The following is an 18,005-nucleotide window of genomic DNA, read 5'->3' on the forward strand; positions in this document are numbered from 1 at the left end:
AGCGTGGTATAAGGAGACAGGCAGCGTGGTATAAGGAGAGAGGCAGCGTGGTATAAGGAGACAGGCAGCGTGGTATAAGGAGACAGGCAGCGTGGTATAAGGAGACAGGCAGCGTGGTATAAGGAGACAGGCAGCGTGGTATAAGGAGACAGGCAGCGTGGTATAAGGAGACAGGCAGCGTGGTATAAGGAGACAGGCAGCGTGGTATAAGGACACAGGCAGCGTGGTATAAGGAGAGAGGCAGCGTGGTATAAGGACACAGGCAGCGTGGTATAAGGACACAGGCAGCGTGGTATAAGGAGACAGGCAGAGTGGTATAAGGAGACAGGCAGCGTGGTATAAGGAGAGAGGCAGCGTGGTATAAGGACACAGGCAGCGTGGTATAAGGAGAGAGGCAGCGTGGTATAAGGACACAGGCAGCGTGGTATAAGGACGCAGGCAGCGTGGTATAAGGAGGCAGGCAGCGTGGTATAAGGACACAGGCAGCGTGGTATAAGGACACAGGCAGCGTGGTATAAGGAGACAGGCAGCGTGGTATAAGGAGACAGGCAGCGTGGTATAAGGAGAGAGGCAGCGTGGTATAAGGAGACGGGCAGCGTGGTATAAGGAGACGGGCAGCGTGGTATAAGGAGACGGGCAGCGTGGTATAAGGAGACGGGCAGCGTGGTATAAGGACACGGGCAGCGTGGTATAAGGACACAGGCAGCGTGGTATAAGGAGAGAGGCAGCGTGGTATAAGGAGGCAGGCAGCGTGGTATAAGGAGGCAAGCAGCGTGGTATAAGGAGACAGGCAGCGTGGTATAAGGAGACAGGTAGCGTGGTATAAGGAGAGAGGCAGCGTGGGATAAGGAGAAAGGAAGCGTGGGATAAGGAGAGAGGCAGCGTGGTATAAGGAGAGAGGCAGCGTGGTATAAGGAGAGAGGCAGCGTGGTATAAGGAGAGAGGCAGCGTGGTATAAGGAGAGAGGCAGCGTGGTATAAGGAGACAGGCAGCGTGGGATAAGGAGACATGCAGCGTGGTATAAGGAGACAGGCAGCGTGGGATAAGGACACAGGCAGCGTGGGATAAGGACACAGGCAGCGTGGGATAAGGAGATAGGCAACGTGGGATGAGTAGACAGGCAGCGTGGTATAAGGAGACAGGCAGCGTGGTATAAGGAGACAGGCAGCGTGGTATAAGGAGACAGGCAGCGTGGTATAAGGAGACAGGCAGCGTGGTATAAGGAGAGAGGCAGCGTGATATAAGGACACAGGCAGCGTGGTATAAGGACACAGGCAGCGTGGTATAAGGACACAGGCAGCGTGGTATAAGGAGACAGGCAGCGTGGTATAAGGAGAGAGGCAGCGTGGTATAAGGATACAGGCAGCGTGGTATAAGGAGACAGGCAGCGTGGTATAAGGAGAGAGGCAGCGTGGTATAAGGACACAGGCAGCGTGGTATGAGGAGAGAGGCAGCGTGGTATAAGGATACAGGCAGCGTGGTATAAGGAGACAGGCAGCGTGGTATAAGGAGAGAGGCAGCGTGGTATAAGGACACAGGCAGCGTGGTATAAGGAGAGAGGCAGCGTGGTATAAGGACACAGGCAGCGTGGTATAAGGAGACAGGCAGCGTGGTATAAGGAGACAGGCAGCGTGGTATAAGGAGACAGGCAGCGTGGTATAAGGAGACAGGCAGCGTGGTATAAGGAGAGAGGCAGCGTGGTATAAGGAGACGGGCAGCGTGGTATAAGGAGACGGGCAGCGTGGTATAAGGACACGGGCAGCGTGGTATAAGGACATGGGCAGCGTGGTATAAGGAGAGAGGCAGCGTGGTATAAGGAGGCAGGCAGCGTGGTATAAGGAGGCAAGCAGCGTGGTATAAGGAGACAGGCAGCGTGGTATAAGGAGACAGGTAGCGTGGTATAAGGAGAGAGGCAGCGTGGGATAAGGAGAAAGGAAGCGTGGGATAAGGAGAGAGGCAGCGTGGTATAAGGAGAGAGGCAGCGTGGTATAAGGAGAGAGGCAGCGTGGTATAAGGAGAGAGGCAGCGTGGTATAAGGAGAGAGGCAGCGTGGTATAAGGAGAGAGGCAGCGTGGTATAAGGAGACAGGCAGCGTGGGATAAGGAGACATGCAGCGTGGTATAAGGAGACAGGCAGCGTGGGATAAGGACACAGGCAGCGTGGGATAAGGACACAGGCAGCGTGGGATAAGGAGATAGGCAACGTGGGATGAGTAGACAGGCAGCGTGGTATAAGGAGACAGGCAGCGTGGTATAAGGAGACAGGCAGCGTGGTATAAGGAGACAGGCAGCGTGGTATAAGGAGACAGGCAGCGTGGTATAAGGAGACAGGCAGCGTGGTATAAGGAGACAGGCAGCGTGGTATAAGGAGAGAGGCAGCGTGATATAAGGACACAGGCAGCGTGGTATAAGGACACAGGCAGTGTGGTATAAGGACACAGGCAGCGTGGTATAAGGAGACAGGCAGCGTGGTATAAGGAGAGAGGCAGCGTGGTATAAGGAGACAGGCAGCGTGGTATAAGGAGGCAGGCAGCGTGGTATAAGGATACAGGCAGCGTGGTATAAGGACACAGGCAGCGTGGTATAAGGAGGCAGGCAGCGTGGTATAAGGAGGCAGGCAGCGTGGTATAAGGACACAGGCAGCGTGGTATAAGGAGAGAGGCAGCGTGGTATAAGGATACAGGCAGCGTGGTATAAGGAGACAGGCAGCGTGGTATAAGGAGAGAGGCAGCGTGGTATGAGGAGAGAGGCAGCGTGGTATGAGGATACAGGCAGCGTGGTATAAGGAGAGAGGCAGCGTGGTATAAGGACACAGGCAGCGTGGTATAAGGAGAGAGGCAGCGTGGTATAAGGACACAGGCAGCGTGGTATAAGTAGACAGGCAGCGTGGTATAACGAGACAGGCAGCGTGGTATAAGGAGAGAGGCAGCGTGGTATAAGGAGACGGGCAGCGTGGTATAAGGAGACGGGCAGCGTGGTATAAGGACACGGGCAGCGTGGTATAAGGACACGGGCAGCGTGGTATAAGGACACGGGCAGCGTGGTATAAGGACACAGGCAGCGTGGTATAAGGAGGCAGGCAGCGTGGTATAAGGAGGCAAGCAGCGTGGTATAAGGAGACAGGCAGCGTGGTATAAGGAGACAGGTAGCGTGGTATAAGGAGAGAGGCAGCGTGGGATAAGGAGACAGGATGCATGGGATAAGGAGAGAGGCAGCGTGGTATAAGGAGAGAGGCAGGGTGGTATAAGGAGAGAGGCAGCGTGGTATAAGGAGAGAGGCAGCGTGGTATAAGGACACAGGCAGCGTGGTATAAGGAGAGAGGCAGCGTGGTATAAGGACACAGGCAGCGTGGTATAAGGACACAGGCAGCGTTGTATAAGGACGCAGGCAGCGTGGTATAAGGAGGCAGGCAGCGTGGTATAAGGAGGCAGGCAGCGTGGTATAAGGACACAGGCAGCGTGGTATAAGGACACAGGCAGCGTGGTATAAGGAGAGAGGCAGCGTGGTATAAGGACACAGGCAGTGTGGTGTAAGGACACAGGCAGTGTGGTATAAGGACACAGGCAGCGTGGTATAAGGACACAGGCAGCGTGGTATAAGGAGACAGGCAGCGTGGTATAAGGAAAGAGGCAGCGTGGTATAAGGAGAGAGGCAGCGTGGTATAAGGAGACAGGCAGCGTGGTATAAGGAGGCAGGCAGCGTGGTATAAGGATACAGGCAGCGTGGTATAAGGAGGCAGGCAGCGTGGTATAAGTTGGCAGGCAGCGTGGTATAAGGACACAGGCAGCGTGGTATAAGGAGAGAGGCAGCGTGGTATAAGGATACAGGCAGCGTGGTATAAGGAGACAGGCAGCGTGGTATAAGGAGAGAGGCAGCGTGGTATAAGGATACAGGCAGCGTGGTATAAGGAGACAGGCAGCGTGGTATAAGGAGAGAGGCAGCGTGGTATAAGGACACAGGCAGCGTGGTATGAGGAGAGAGGCAGCGTGGTATAAGGATACAGGCAGCGTGGTATAAGGAGACAGGCAGCGTGGTATAAGGAGAGAGGCAGCGTGGTATAAGGACACAGGCAGCGTGGTATAAGGAGAGAGGCAGCGTGGTATAAGGACACAGGCAGCGTGGTATAAGGAGACAGGCAGCGTGGTATAAGGAGACAGGCAGCGTGGTATAAGGAGAGAGGCAGCGTGGTATAAGGAGACGGGCAGCGTGGTATAAGGAGACGGGCAGCGTGGTATAAGGACACGGGCAGCGTGGTATAAGGACACAGGCAGCGTGGTATAAGGACACAGGCAGCGTGGTATAAGGAGGCAGGCAGCGTGGTATAAGGAGGCAAGCAGCGTGGTATAAGGAGACAGGCAGCGTGGGATAAGGACACAGGCAGCGTGGGATAAGGACACAGGCAGCGTGGGATAAGGAGATAGGCGACGTGGGATGAGTAGACAGGCAGCGTGGTATAAGGAGACAGGCAGCGTGGTATAAGGAGACAGGCAGCGTGGTATAAGGAGACAGGCAGCGTGGTATAAGGAGAGAGGCAGCGTGATATAAGGACACAGGCAGCGTGGTATAAGGACACAGGCAGTGTGGTATAAGGACACAGGCAGCGTGGTATAAGGACACAGGCAGCGTGGTATAAGGAGACAGGCAGCGTGGTATAAGGAGACAGGCAGCGTGGTATAAGGAGAGAGGCAGCGTGGTATAAGGAGACAGGCAGCGTGGTATAAGGAGGCAGGCAGCGTGGTATAAGGATACAGGCAGCGTGGTATAAGGACACAGGCAGCGTGGTATAAGGAGGCAGGCAGCGTGGTATAAGGACACAGGCAGCGTGGTATAAGGAGAGAGGCAGCGTGGTATAAGGATACAGGCAGCGTGGTATAACGAGACAGGCAGCGTGGTATAAGGATACAGGCAGCGTGGTATAAGGATACAGGCAGCGTGGTATAAGGAGACAGGCAGCGTGGTATAAGGACACAGGCAGCGTGGTATGAGGAGAGAGGCAGCGTGGTATGAGGATACAGGCTAGCGTGGTATAAGGAGACAGGCAGCGTGGTATAAGGAGAGAGGCAGCGTGGTATAAGGAGACGGGCAGCGTGGTATAAGGAGAGAGGCAGCGTGGTATAAGGACACAGGCAGCGTGGTATAAGGAGACAGGCAGCGTGGTATAAGGAGACAGGCAGCGTGGTATAAGGAGAGAGGCAGCGTGGTATAAGGAGACGGGCAGCGTGGTATAAGGAGACGGGCAGCGTGGTATAAGGACACGGGCAGCGTGGTATAAGGACACAGGCAGCGTGGTATAAGGACACAGGCAGCGTGGTATAAGGAGGCAGGCAGCGTGGTATAAGGAGGCAAGCAGCGTGGTATAAGGAGACAGGCAGCGTGGGATAAGGACACAGGCAGCGTGGGATAAGGACACAGGCAGCGTGGGATAAGGAGATAGGCGACGTGGGATGAGTAGACAGGCAGCGTGGTATAAGGAGACAGGCAGCGTGGTATAAGGAGACAGGCAGCGTGGTATAAGGAGACAGGCAGCGTGGTATAAGGAGAGAGGCAGCGTGATATAAGGACACAGGCAGCGTGGTATAAGGACACAGGCAGTGTGGTATAAGGACACAGGCAGCGTGGTATAAGGACACAGGCAGCGTGGTATAAGGAGACAGGCAGCGTGGTATAAGGAGACAGGCAGCGTGGTATAAGGAGAGAGGCAGCGTGGTATAAGGACACAGGCAGCGTGGTATAAGGAGAGAGGCAGCGTGGTATAAGGATACAGGCAGCGTGGTATAACGAGACAGGCAGCGTGGTATAAGGATACAGGCAGCGTGGTATAAGGATACAGGCAGCGTGGTATAAGGAGACAGGCAGCGTGGTATAAGGACACAGGCAGCGTGGTATGAGGAGAGAGGCAGCGTGGTATGAGGATACAGGCTAGCGTGGTATAAGGAGACAGGCAGCGTGGTATAAGGAGAGAGGCAGCGTGGTATAAGGAGACGGGCAGCGTGGTATAAGGAGAGAGGCAGCGTGGTATAAGGACACAGGCAGCGTGGTATAAGGAGACAGGCAGCGTGGTATAAGGAGACAGGCAGCGTGGTATAAGGAGAGAGGCAGCGTGGTATAAGGAGACGGGCAGCGTGGTATAAGGAGACGGGCAGCGTGGTATAAGGACACGGGCAGCGTGGTATAAGGACACAGGCAGCGTGGTATAAGGACACAGGCAGCGTGGTATAAGGAGGCAGGCAGCGTGGTATAAGGAGGCAAGCAGCGTGGTATAAGGAGACAGGCAGCGTGGGATAAGGACACAGGCAGCGTGGGATAAGGACACAGGCAGCGTGGGATAAGGAGATAGGCGACGTGGGATGAGTAGACAGGCAGCGTGGTATAAGGAGACAGGCAGCGTGGTATAAGGAGACAGGCAGCGTGGTATAAGGAGACAGGCAGCGTGGTATAAGGAGAGAGGCAGCGTGATATAAGGACACAGGCAGCGTGGTATAAGGACACAGGCAGTGTGGTATAAGGACACAGGCAGCGTGGTATAAGGACACAGGCAGCGTGGTATAAGGAGACAGGCAGCGTGGTATAAGGAGACAGGCAGCGTGGTATAAGGAGAGAGGCAGCGTGGTATAAGGAGACAGGCAGCGTGGTATAAGGAGGCAGGCAGCGTGGTATAAGGATACAGGCAGCGTGGTATAAGGACACAGGCAGCGTGGTATAAGGAGGCAGGCAGCGTGGTATAAGGACACAGGCAGCGTGGTATAAGGAGAGAGGCAGCGTGGTATAAGGATACAGGCAGCGTGGTATAACGAGACAGGCAGCGTGGTATAAGGATACAGGCAGCGTGGTATAAGGATACAGGCAGCGTGGTATAAGGAGACAGGCAGCGTGGTATAAGGACACAGGCAGCGTGGTATGAGGAGAGAGGCAGCGTGGTATGAGGATACAGCTAGCGTGGTATAAGGAGACAGGCAGCGTGGTATAAGGAGAGAGGCAGCGTGGTATAAGGACACAGGCAGCGTGGTATAAGGAGAGAGGCAGCGTGGTATAAGGACACAGGCAGCGTGGTATAAGTAGACAGGCAGCGTGGTATAAGGAGACAGGCAGCGTGGTATAAGGAGACAGGCAGCGTGGTATAAGGAGAGAGGCAGCGTGGTATAAGGAGACGGGCAGCGTGGTATAAGGAGACGGGCAGCGTGGTATAAGGACACGGGCAGCGTGGTATAAGGACACGGGCAGCGTGGTATAAGGACACGGGCAGCGTGGTATAAGGAGGCAGGCAGCGTGGTATAAGGAGGCAAGCAGCGTGGTATAAGGAGACAGGCAGCGTGGTATAAGGAGACAGGTAGCGTGGTATAAGGAGAGAGGCAGCGTGGGATAAGGAGACAGGAAGCGTGGGATAAGGAGAGAGGCAGCGTGGTATAAGGACACAGGCAGCGTGGTATAAGGAGAAAGGCAGCGTGGTATAAGGACACAGGCAGCGTGGTATAAGGACGCAGGCAGCGTGGTATAAGGAGGCAGGCAGCGTGGTATAAGGAGGCAGGCAGCGTGGTATAAGGACACAGGCAGCGTGGTATAAGGACACAGGCAGCGTGGTATAAGGAGAGAGGCAGCGTGGTATAAGGACACAGGCAGTGTGGTATAAGGACACAGGCAGCGTGGTATAAGGACACAGGCAGCGTGGTATAAGGAGACAGGCAGCGTGGTATAAGGAGAGAGGCAGCGTGGTATAAGGAGAGAGGCAGCGTGGTATAAGGAGACAGGCAGCGTGGTATAAGGAGGCAGGCAGCGTGGTATAAGGATACAGGCAGCGTGGTATAAGGAGGCAGGCAGCGTGGTATAAGTTGGCAGGCAGCGTGGTATAAGGACACAGGCAGCGTGGTATAAGGAGAGAGGCAGCGTGGTATAAGGATACAGGCAGCGTGGTATAAGGAGACAGGCAGCGTGGTATAAGGAGAGAGGCAGCGTGGTATAAGGACACAGGCAGCGTGGTATAAGGAGAGAGGCAGCGTGGTATAAGGACACAGGCAGCGTGGTATAAGTAGACAGGCAGCGTGGTATAAGGAGACAGGCAGCGTGGTATAAGGAGAGAGGCAGCGTGGTATAAGGAGACGGGCAGCGTGGTATAAGGAGACGGGCAGCGTGGTATAAGGAGACGGGCAGCGTGGTATAAGGACACGGGCAGCGTGGTATAAGGACACGGGCAGCGTGGTATAAGGACACAGGCAGCGTGGTATAAGGAGGCAGGCAGCGTGGTATAAGGAGGCAAGCAGCGTGGTATAAGGAGACAGGCAGCGTGGTATAAGGAGACAGGTAGCGTGGTATAAGGAGAGAGGCAGCGTGGGATAAGGAGACAGGAAGCGTGGGATAAGGAGAGAGGCAGCGTGGTATAAGGAGAGAGGCAGCGTGGTATAAGGAGAGAGGCAGCGTGGTATAAGGAGAGAGGCAGCGTGGTATAAGGACACAGGCAGCGTGGTATAAGGAGAGAGGCAGCGTGGTATAAGGACACAGGCAGCGTGGTATAAGGACGCAGGCAGCGTGGTATAAGGAGGCAGGCAGCGTGGTATAAGGAGGCAGGCAGCGTGGTATAAGGACACAGGCAGCGTGGTATAAGGACACAGGCAGCGTGGTATAAGGAGACAGGCAGCGTGGTATAAGGAGACAGGCAGCGTGGGATAAGGAGACATGCAGCGTGGTATAAGGAGACAGGCAGCGTGGGATAAGGACACAGGCAGCGTGGTATAAGGAGACAGGCACCGTGGTATAAGGAGACAGGTAGCGTGGTATAAGGAGAGAGGCAACGTGGTATAAGGAGACAGGCAGCGTGGGATAAGGACACAGGCAGCGTGGTATAAGGAGACAGGCAGCGTGGTATAAGGAGACAGGCAGCGTGGTATAAGGAGACAGGCAGCGTGGTATAAGGAGACAGGCAGCGTGGTATAAGGAGACAGGCAGCGTGGTGTAAGGAGACAGGCAGCGTGGTATAAGGACACAGGCAGCGTGGTATAAGGAGAGAGGCAGCGTGGTATAAGGAGAGAGGCAACGTGGTATAAGGAGACAGGCAGCGTGGTATGTTGGGCTTGTCGGCCCCATCAGCGGTCTGTCAGAAGGATGTTTCAGGAGCAGACGGAGCGTGACCAACGTTGTGTCAGCAGCTAGCTAACCCAGCACTCCATCCCTGGAGGAGACAACACTGACAGCCATGCAGCATCTCCTCTCTGACACACACAGACTGACACACACATTATATGGCTAGTCTACACATCATCGTAGTTGAACATCTTTTGCATTTTTCTTTCAAACTGCTTCAGATCTAACTTCTCTTATCCATTAAAACACAAACGTCAACGCAACATGTAACAATTTCAAAGATTTCACTGAGTTACAGTTTATGTACTGAAATCAGTCAATTGAAATAAATGAATTAGGCCCTAATCTATGGATTTCATATGACTGGGAACACAAATACCTTAAAAAAAAAAACAGTAGTGGTGTGGATCAGAAAACCAGTCAGTATCTGGTGTGACCATCATTTGCCTCATACAGCGTGACACATCTCCTTCGCATGGAGTTGATCGGGGTGTTAATTGTGGCCTGTGGAATGTTGTCCCACTCCTCTTAATAGCTGTGCAAAGTTTCTGGATATTGGTGGGAACTGGAACACGCTGTCGTACACGTTGATCCAGAGCATCCCAAAAATGCATCATGGGTAACATGTCTGGTGAATATGAAAGAACTGGGACATTTTCAGCTTCCGAGGAATTGTGTTCAGATCCTTGCGATGTGGGGCCGTGCATTATCATGCTGAAACATGAGGTGATGGCGGCGGATGAATGACACGACAATGGGCCTCAGGATCTCGTCACGGTCTCTTTGTGCATTCAAATTGCCATTGATAAAATGCAATTGTGTTCGTTGTCCGTAGCTTATGCCTGCCCATAGCATAACCCCACCACTAGCATGGAGCACTCTGATCACAACATTGACATCAGCAAACTGCTCGCTCTGCCACACAACGCCATACACGCCACCATCTGCCCTGTACAGTGGAAACTGGGATTCATCTGTGAAGAGCACACTTCTCCAGCGTGCCAGTGGCCATCGAAGGTGAGCATTTGCCCACTGAAGTCGGTTGTGACGCCGAACTGCAGTCAGGTCAAGACCCTGGTGAGGACGATGAGCACACAGATGAGCTTCCCTGAGACGGTTTCTGACAGTTTGTGCAGAAATTATTCGATTGTGCAAACCCACAGTTTCATCAGCTGTCCGGGTGGCTGATCTCAGATGATCCCGCAGGTGAAGAAGTTGGATGTGGAGGTCCTGGGCTGGTATGGTTACACGTGGTCTGCAGTTGTGAGGCCGGTTGGACGTACTTCCAAATTCTCTAAAACAATGTTGGAGGAGGCTTATGGTAGAGAAATGAATATCCAATACTGCATTCCTGTAGTCAGTACGCCAATTGCACTTCCTCAAAACTTGAGACATCTGTGGCATTGTGTTGTGTGACAAAACTGCACATTTTAGAATGGCCTTATATGTAATGATTATGCTGTTTAATCAGCTTCTTGATATGCTACAGCTGTCAGGTGGATGGATCATCTCGGCAAAGGAGAAATGCTCACTAAAAAGGATGTAAACAAATTTGTTAAAGAAATAGGCTTTTTGTGCGTGTGGAAAATTTCAGGAATGTTTTATTTCAGCTCATGAAACCAACACTTTACATGTTGCGTTTTTTTGTTCAGTGTAGATCAAATACTACCCTATGCTCTGGACGGTGAACAACAAATGATTTAATGATAAATTAAGAGGAGTAAGTAAGCCACCTGCTGTCATAGAATGTTTTATTCTCTAAGGTATTATAAATTACACAGCACACACAAGCACTTTACCATAACAGTATTCATGTCCTGAGATCACCTCAAGACTTCACAGATTTGATTGACAGGGAGAGACCTCCTCTGATGATTGACTTGCACACTGAGTTTAAAGCACCAATAGGTAAGAGCACATGTTCTAACTTTAAAAACAAGGCCCAGATTGAATACTTTGGAAACACATCCTTCCTTTCAATAACCACAGATATTAAATGACTCTGGATTGTCAGCCATGAAGTGGAAGCAATCGGTCAGCTATTCAATAGCGTCAGATCAGAGATGAAATCAAGCAATGATGGAAGGAAGGAAGGACGCATTGTCAAAGTATTGGAAGAAGGCCATGTCCTTGATATAGACCACAAGAGAAAAATCATAGTGCCTTCCTATAAAGCTCACTAGAGCGTGGCTCAGTAGTAATAAGAAAACAAAATGTATGAAAGCAAGATATATACAATAAAAAAAGGACTTGTACAAAAAAAACAGGCGCTATAGATACAATTACTGTAGAAAATGTCCTAAATAGTATTGAACTTGATAGTAAACATAGTCGACAGATGCTATTCTGACAAATGCCTTTGGTCAAGGTTTGAATTACTCATTGGCTCTAGAAAGTGGGCTGAACCAATACAATATTTTTTTGCATTTATGGCGGTAACCTGACTTGTTGATAACATTGCAAACCAGCCAGGTCACCTGTTATACAAGTCAGTATTTGACATCCATCCAAGTCTGAAGATGTTGGGAGATGACGTGGAAACCGGCCACTAGGGGGGAAACAGTAGGCGCTGTTACCTTCAATTAGGTTTTGGTTTTGCTAGGGCGTTGTGGACAGGGATGGCGGATGGGCGGAAGCATCTCCCTCTGATTCCAAAGGTTGCAAGTTTGAATACAGCAATAGAAAGTTAAGCCTAACCCAAACCTTAACCCTTACCTTAACCATTCAGAGTTAACACCTAACCTTAAGAATATGGAGTTAATGCCTGGACTTTACCTTAAACACTTTGAACTTTGACGTTTGGAACATCTTTGAAATTTGACGTTTAGAACATCTTTGAAATTTGACGTTTGGAACATCTTTGAAATTTTACGTTTAGAACATCTTTGAAATTTGACGTTTGGAACATCTTTGAAATTTGACGTTTAGAACATCTTTGAAATTTGACATTTGGAACATCTTTGAAATTTGACGTTTAGAACATCTTTGAAATTTGACGTTTGGAACATCTTTGAAACTTGACGTTTAGAACATCTTTGAAATTTGACGTTTGGAACATCTTTGAAATTTGACGTTTGGAACATCTTTGAAATTTGATGTTTAGAACATCTTTGAAATTTGACGTTTGGAACATCTTTGAAATTTGACGTTTGAGAAACATGGATGAACGTCTAATTCTGACATGAGACTGTGAGAGCTGGTTTGCTGCAAAAATCCCTATCATTTGGACCTTTCCTTTACTTTCCCACATTTTCCTTAGTATATGTCCCCTTTAAAAACATTAATGCTGGACTCCTTAATGGTGAAACAGCCACATCCGTTTGTGATATTACAACAACAAAGAAGTTACTGGAAACGACCAACAGTTTTCCCCCTCAGACATCAGTGCATGCGCGATAAAAGAGCACAATATGTCCTGCTATTAGTTTTACCATGCTGTGTGACGCTCCTCAGCCCGGACAACAACAAAAAAACAGTGGTGGGGAGGCTTTCCCATACTGCGGACTCCATCTTTAAGGCTTTAGTTACTCCAAATACACAGGTTTAGACCTTTACATTTTTACATTTTAGTCAACTGACGCTCTTATCCAGAGCAACTTACAGGAGCAAATTAGGTTAAGTGCGTTGCTGAAGGGCATAGAGAGATTTTTCACCCAGTCGGCTCAGAGATTCGAACCAGCAACCTTTAGGTTACTGGCCCAATGCTCTTAATCGCTAGGCTCCCTGCTGCCCGAACTTCACAGGGAAAAATACATGTACTTTGTTTAAGACGACAGAAGACACTCATGACCATTTGCAGAGTGCCACGACATCAACAAAGCAAAAGACTCATTGTGCACTTAGAAATACAAAACCAATTCACTGTGTTTGACATCATCACTGTAGAATCACAACAGATAATACTGGTGCATTTCATTATAGCATAGATTATCCTAGTTAAAAAGAGGATAGCAAAATCTGTCCATATTGCATGCAATTTACCCCAGTGCAGTAAGAATCAAATGCATTTTTGCTATGGTCCCCTGATACAATAAGAAAAGCATAATAGTTAATTTTGTCAGGATATGAATTTTGTTGTGATTGTTTTGACTGTTATGGCATGCAGAAGAAGGCAGAGCAGGAGAAATGATGTATTTCTTCCTTTAGCAGATCTCCTGTTCGTCACCTCCTCTGATCTGAGAACGCAGGCTAAAGCAACATGGCAGATGACTAACAGACATTGGCTCTCACCTGTCTGGCTCTTTCAGATCAATGCAAGGAGAGGAGACGAGAACTATTTCTATTATTGAGCTACGCCCCCTTTAGACTAATGAGCTATGCCTCCCTCTCATTCCACCTTCTTCAGGACGTAGAGGATTCCGATATTGTCGATGGTGACGAAGGTGGAGAAGTCAGGTGACACATGGATCCTTTTCAGATTGGCTCCTGTTGGGTAGAAGGTCTGGAGGGCCTCCCCTTTCTCCACGTTCCACCACTATGAGGGAGAGCGAGAGAGAGAGCAGGGGCAAGAGAGGGAGAGTGAGAGAGAATGAGAGAGGGTGAGAGAGACAGACAGAGAGAGAGAGTTATCAGTTTAAGTGTGTCTCTAAGCTCCTACCACTGATGTACAGTACCCTGTAAGAGCCCTTCTGATAAATAGATCAGTGATGCAGTTTGGTCTTGTCAGCCCCACACACACACACACACGGTTTTGCTAACCGATTCTATTTAATGCGACCTGATATGTTGTAATTTTTTCATTGAAGTTCCACCTCTCAGAATTCACTATCCACCACCAAGTCAATCGTATCAAGTGTGCACGCGTGAGGCGTCTCAAACGAAGACATGCCAATCTTCCACATTTCCCAGAATAATATTCATATTCGCTCTTTTATCAAGCCAATGAAAAACAGACAGTATCATCACACCACTTATCTCCCTGCAGAACATATTTCAACTTCCTCAATTCCATTAGTGGAAGGGAGAAACCTAGCAGCTTCTAAGACCCAGCTGTTATTGTGGGTCTGAGGAAAAACCAGGCCAAGTCAGACTGTAAGACCCAGCTGTTATTGTGGGTCTGAGGAAAAACCAGGACAAGTCAGACTGTAAGACCCAGCTGTTATTGTGGGTCTGAGGAAAAACCAAGCCAAGTCAGACTGTAAGACCCAGCTGTTATTGTGGGTCTGAGGAAAAACCAGGCCAAGTTAGACTGTAAGACCCAGCTGTTATTGTGGGTCTGAGGAAAAACCAGGCCAAGTCAGACTGTAAGACCCAGCTGTTATTGTGGGTCTGAGGAAAAACCAGGACAAGTCAGACTGTAAGACCCAGCTGTTATTGTGGGTCTGAGGAAAAACCAGGACAAGTCAGACTGTAAGACCCAGCTGTTATTGTGGGTCTGAGGAAAAACCAGGACAAGTCAGACTGTAAGACCCAGCTGTTATTGTGGGTCTGAGGAAAAACCAGGACAAGTCTGTCTCCGAGAGAGTGTGTGCAGCGTCAACTGTTGCAGAATTAGTAGTAGTATGCTTGTACCATCGTACTGAAGTACACACACATTCTCACACACAGACACATGTACGCACGCACAAACACACCACAGACACAGAAATATTAATGAATCATAGAAACTCCTCAAACACACAAAAGGGGTCTCATTTTCCATTCCCCTGCAAGTACAGCTTGCAAATGAGACCCCTTTTGTGTGTTTGAGGAGTTTGTATCATTCATTAATGTGTGTGTGGTGTGTCTGACTGTCTGCCACTCTGTACCCCCCCATCTCTAGTCTATGAGTGTGAGGCCCATGCTGTGTAATGGCTCTGTCTGTTCACTACAAACCTCTGCAGGGGTTTAGGCCACGGTCAGTGGAATACCAACACCACTGTGTGTGCAGCTTATGGAGCGGGCTGCAGTGAAGTGGGGTGACTGACCTCCATAGGGCCTCAAGCTGACTATTCTAGATCTATGAAGACTGAGGAATGGAGGGTCTCATTAAAACAAATAGGAGGAACAACAGGATGTCTGTTTTGACTTAATGAGGTATGCTTCTGTGGAGAAGAGAGGGAGAGATGGAGGGAAGGAGAGAAGGAGGGCAGGAGAGATGGAGAAGGTCCGGTAGATGATTCCCTTTCAGATCCCTGTGTGTCACTCACACACACAGCGGTTACATAACCATGCAACACAACAAGACAAAGGTCTTCAATATTTAACACCACTAAGATCTCTCTCTGTCTCTAAATTCATCTCTTTCTCTCCATCTCTCATTTTATTCTCTCCCCCCTCCATTTCCAGAGGAGAGATAGACAGTGAGGTGAGTCAGTAATAAAGAAACCCTGTACTGTAGCTGTAAGACTGCTGATTCTAATCCCAGACTGGGCAACACAGATATGGACCCATGGATATAGATAGTTACTGCTTTCAGCAGTGCTCTTAACCCTAGATAACTCTAGGTAGTGCTGCACTTGGAGTGGTGTGTGTGTGTGTGTGTGTGTGTGTGTGTGTGTGTGTGCGTGCGTCCATGTGGCCTGCCTGTTGACAACAGAGAAGGTTTCTGTAGTAACAGATGGATATAAAAATAAAGTACTATTCTTCCTATTTGACAGCTTCTCGTGATGGAGGAGGTGGTACCCCATACAGAGAGGAAAGTGTGATTAAGTCTCGGAGGAAAGAAAAATAGCTCCCCCCACACACACTCATGTGCGCACAAAACTCCTAGTCTCTCAAACTCATCAATCTCTCTTGTAAATATCCTTTGATCGAAAGACAACCAGCAAGGGATGAGAATAAAGACAGACAACCAGCAAGGGATGAGAATAAAGACAGACCACCAACAAGGGATTAGAATAAAGACAGACAACCAACAAGGGATTAGAATAAAGACAGACAACCAACAAGGGATTAGAATAAAGACAGACCACCAACAAGGGATTAGAATAAAGACAGACAACCAACAAGGGATTAGAATAAAGACAGACAACCAACAAGGGATTAGAATAAAGACAGACAACCAGCAAGGGATTAGAATAAAGACAGACCACCAACAAGGGATTAGAATAAAGACAGACAACCAACAAGGGATTAGAATAAAGACAGACCACCAACAAGGGATTAGAATAAAGACAGACCACCAACAAGGGATTAGAATAAAGACAGACAACCAGCAAGGGATTAGAATAAAGACAGACCACCAACAAGGGATTAGAATAAAGACAGACAACCAACAAGGGATTAGAATAAAGACAGACAACCAGCAAGGGATTAGAATAAAGACAGACCACCAACAAGGGATTAGAATAAAGACAGACAACCAACAAGGGATTAGAATAAAGACAGACCACCAACAAGGGATGAGAATAAAGACAGACCACCAACAAGGGATTAGAATAGACAGACAACCAACAAGGGATTAGAATAGACAGACAACCAACAAGGATTAGAATAGACAGACAACCAACAAGGATTAGAATAAAGACAGACAACCAACAAGGGATTAGAATAAAGACAGACCACCAACAAGGGATTAGAATAAAGAGACAACCAGCAAGGGATTAGAATAAAGACAGACAACCAACAAGGGATTAGAATAAAGACAGACAACCAACAAGGGATTAGAATAAAGACAGACAACCAACAAGGGATTAGAATAAAGACAGACCACCAACAAGGGATTAGAATAAAGACAGACAACCAACAAGGGATTAGAATAAAGACAGACCACCAACAAGGGATTAGAATAAAGACAGACCACCAACAAGGGATTAGAATAAAGACAGACCACCAACAAGGGATTAGAATAAAGACAGACCACCAACAAGGGATTAGAATAAAGACAGACCACCAACAAGGGATTGGAAGAGACCGAATAAAGAGAACGAGAATGACACAGAGGAGAAGAGAGGCCTTCACTCCACATCCTCCAAACTCTAACCCCAGAGAGAGAGAGAGAAAAGAGAGAGAGAGGAGAGAGAATGTGGTTCCTGCTAAAGGTGTCAGCATGCTTCAGTTCGGCTGATGCCTAGCCGAACACGGCTAGCTGAACCGAACGAGTGTGCTCGCATACTGCCTTGAAAGACCTATGCTTGAAAGAGGAGGAAAAAGCTGAAATAGTACTGTTTGTCCATTTTGACATGCCGTAGCCAGGATATACTTCCTCAAAATAGTCTGAATTATTCCAAGAAATCTGTCATTAATTTTGACGTTTTACCGAAGAGATCTTAGTCGTGCAATTTTACATCTAAGATGTTTGGTGCAGCATCAATTTTACATCTAAGATGTTTGGTGCAGCATCAATTTTACATCTAACTAAGATGTTTGGTGCAGCATCAATTTTACATCTAGATGTTTTGTGCAGCATCAATTTTACATCTAAGATGTTTGCTGCAGTATTTTTCAATGAAACAATGTGCTGGGGACAGTGTGTACATGTGGGATACATGATGCGGGGGAAGACAGGGGCAAGGGAGGGAACGAACATGACAGGGACAGAGTCACTGTACTATAGGTACACACAGAAACACACAGACTACAAGAGGAGCCTTATTTGACAAAGGTCTAATGACCACCAAGAGAATACTGCAGTACAAGTCATGATGGAATGTGTGTGTGTCCTCTATAGAACAGATGGTGCTGCTGATATGAACACTATTACTGTGCTGCCATTGATTTATGATGGTGTTAGCGAAGCAGAAAGATGCAATGTCCTGGTGTGTGTGTGTGCGCGCATACGTGTACTGTAAGCTGTGTTTTTGTTTGTGTGCTTGTAACTTGTGTGTGTGTGTTTGTGCCATCTTGAGTTCTCATGAGTTATAAAACTTTTCAATCCAACAGCACAGCTTGCTGCCCCCTCCTGCCAAGTCTTCTAAAATTAACACTAATGATGATGATATCTGCATGGATATACTAATATAGAATAACAACCAGTCTAACACACACACACACACACACACACACACACACACA

At 48.7% G+C, this 18,005-nt stretch overlaps 1 protein-coding gene across 3 annotated transcripts in view; it reads right to left on the minus strand.

The window, feature by feature from the left end:
- Positions 1-10,654: 10,654 nt before the first annotated feature.
- The window catches only part of LOC106576445 (apoptotic protease-activating factor 1), a 74,981-nt gene continuing 67,630 nt past the window's right edge, over positions 10,655-18,005 (minus strand). For all 3 annotated transcript variants that reach the window (XM_045699999.2, XM_045699997.2, XM_045700000.2), the window contains one exon: positions 10,655-13,545. In XM_045699999.2, the coding sequence (XP_045555955.2) occupies positions 13,399-13,545 (147 nt within the window). In that variant the 3' untranslated portion in view covers positions 10,655-13,398. The remainder of the gene's footprint in view (positions 13,546-18,005) is intronic.

The sequence above is a fragment of the Salmo salar genome, chromosome 17 (assembly GCF_965601325.2).
Source record: "Salmo salar chromosome 17, fSalSal1, whole genome shotgun sequence".
Lineage (NCBI taxonomy): Eukaryota > Metazoa > Chordata > Actinopteri > Salmoniformes > Salmonidae > Salmo > Salmo salar.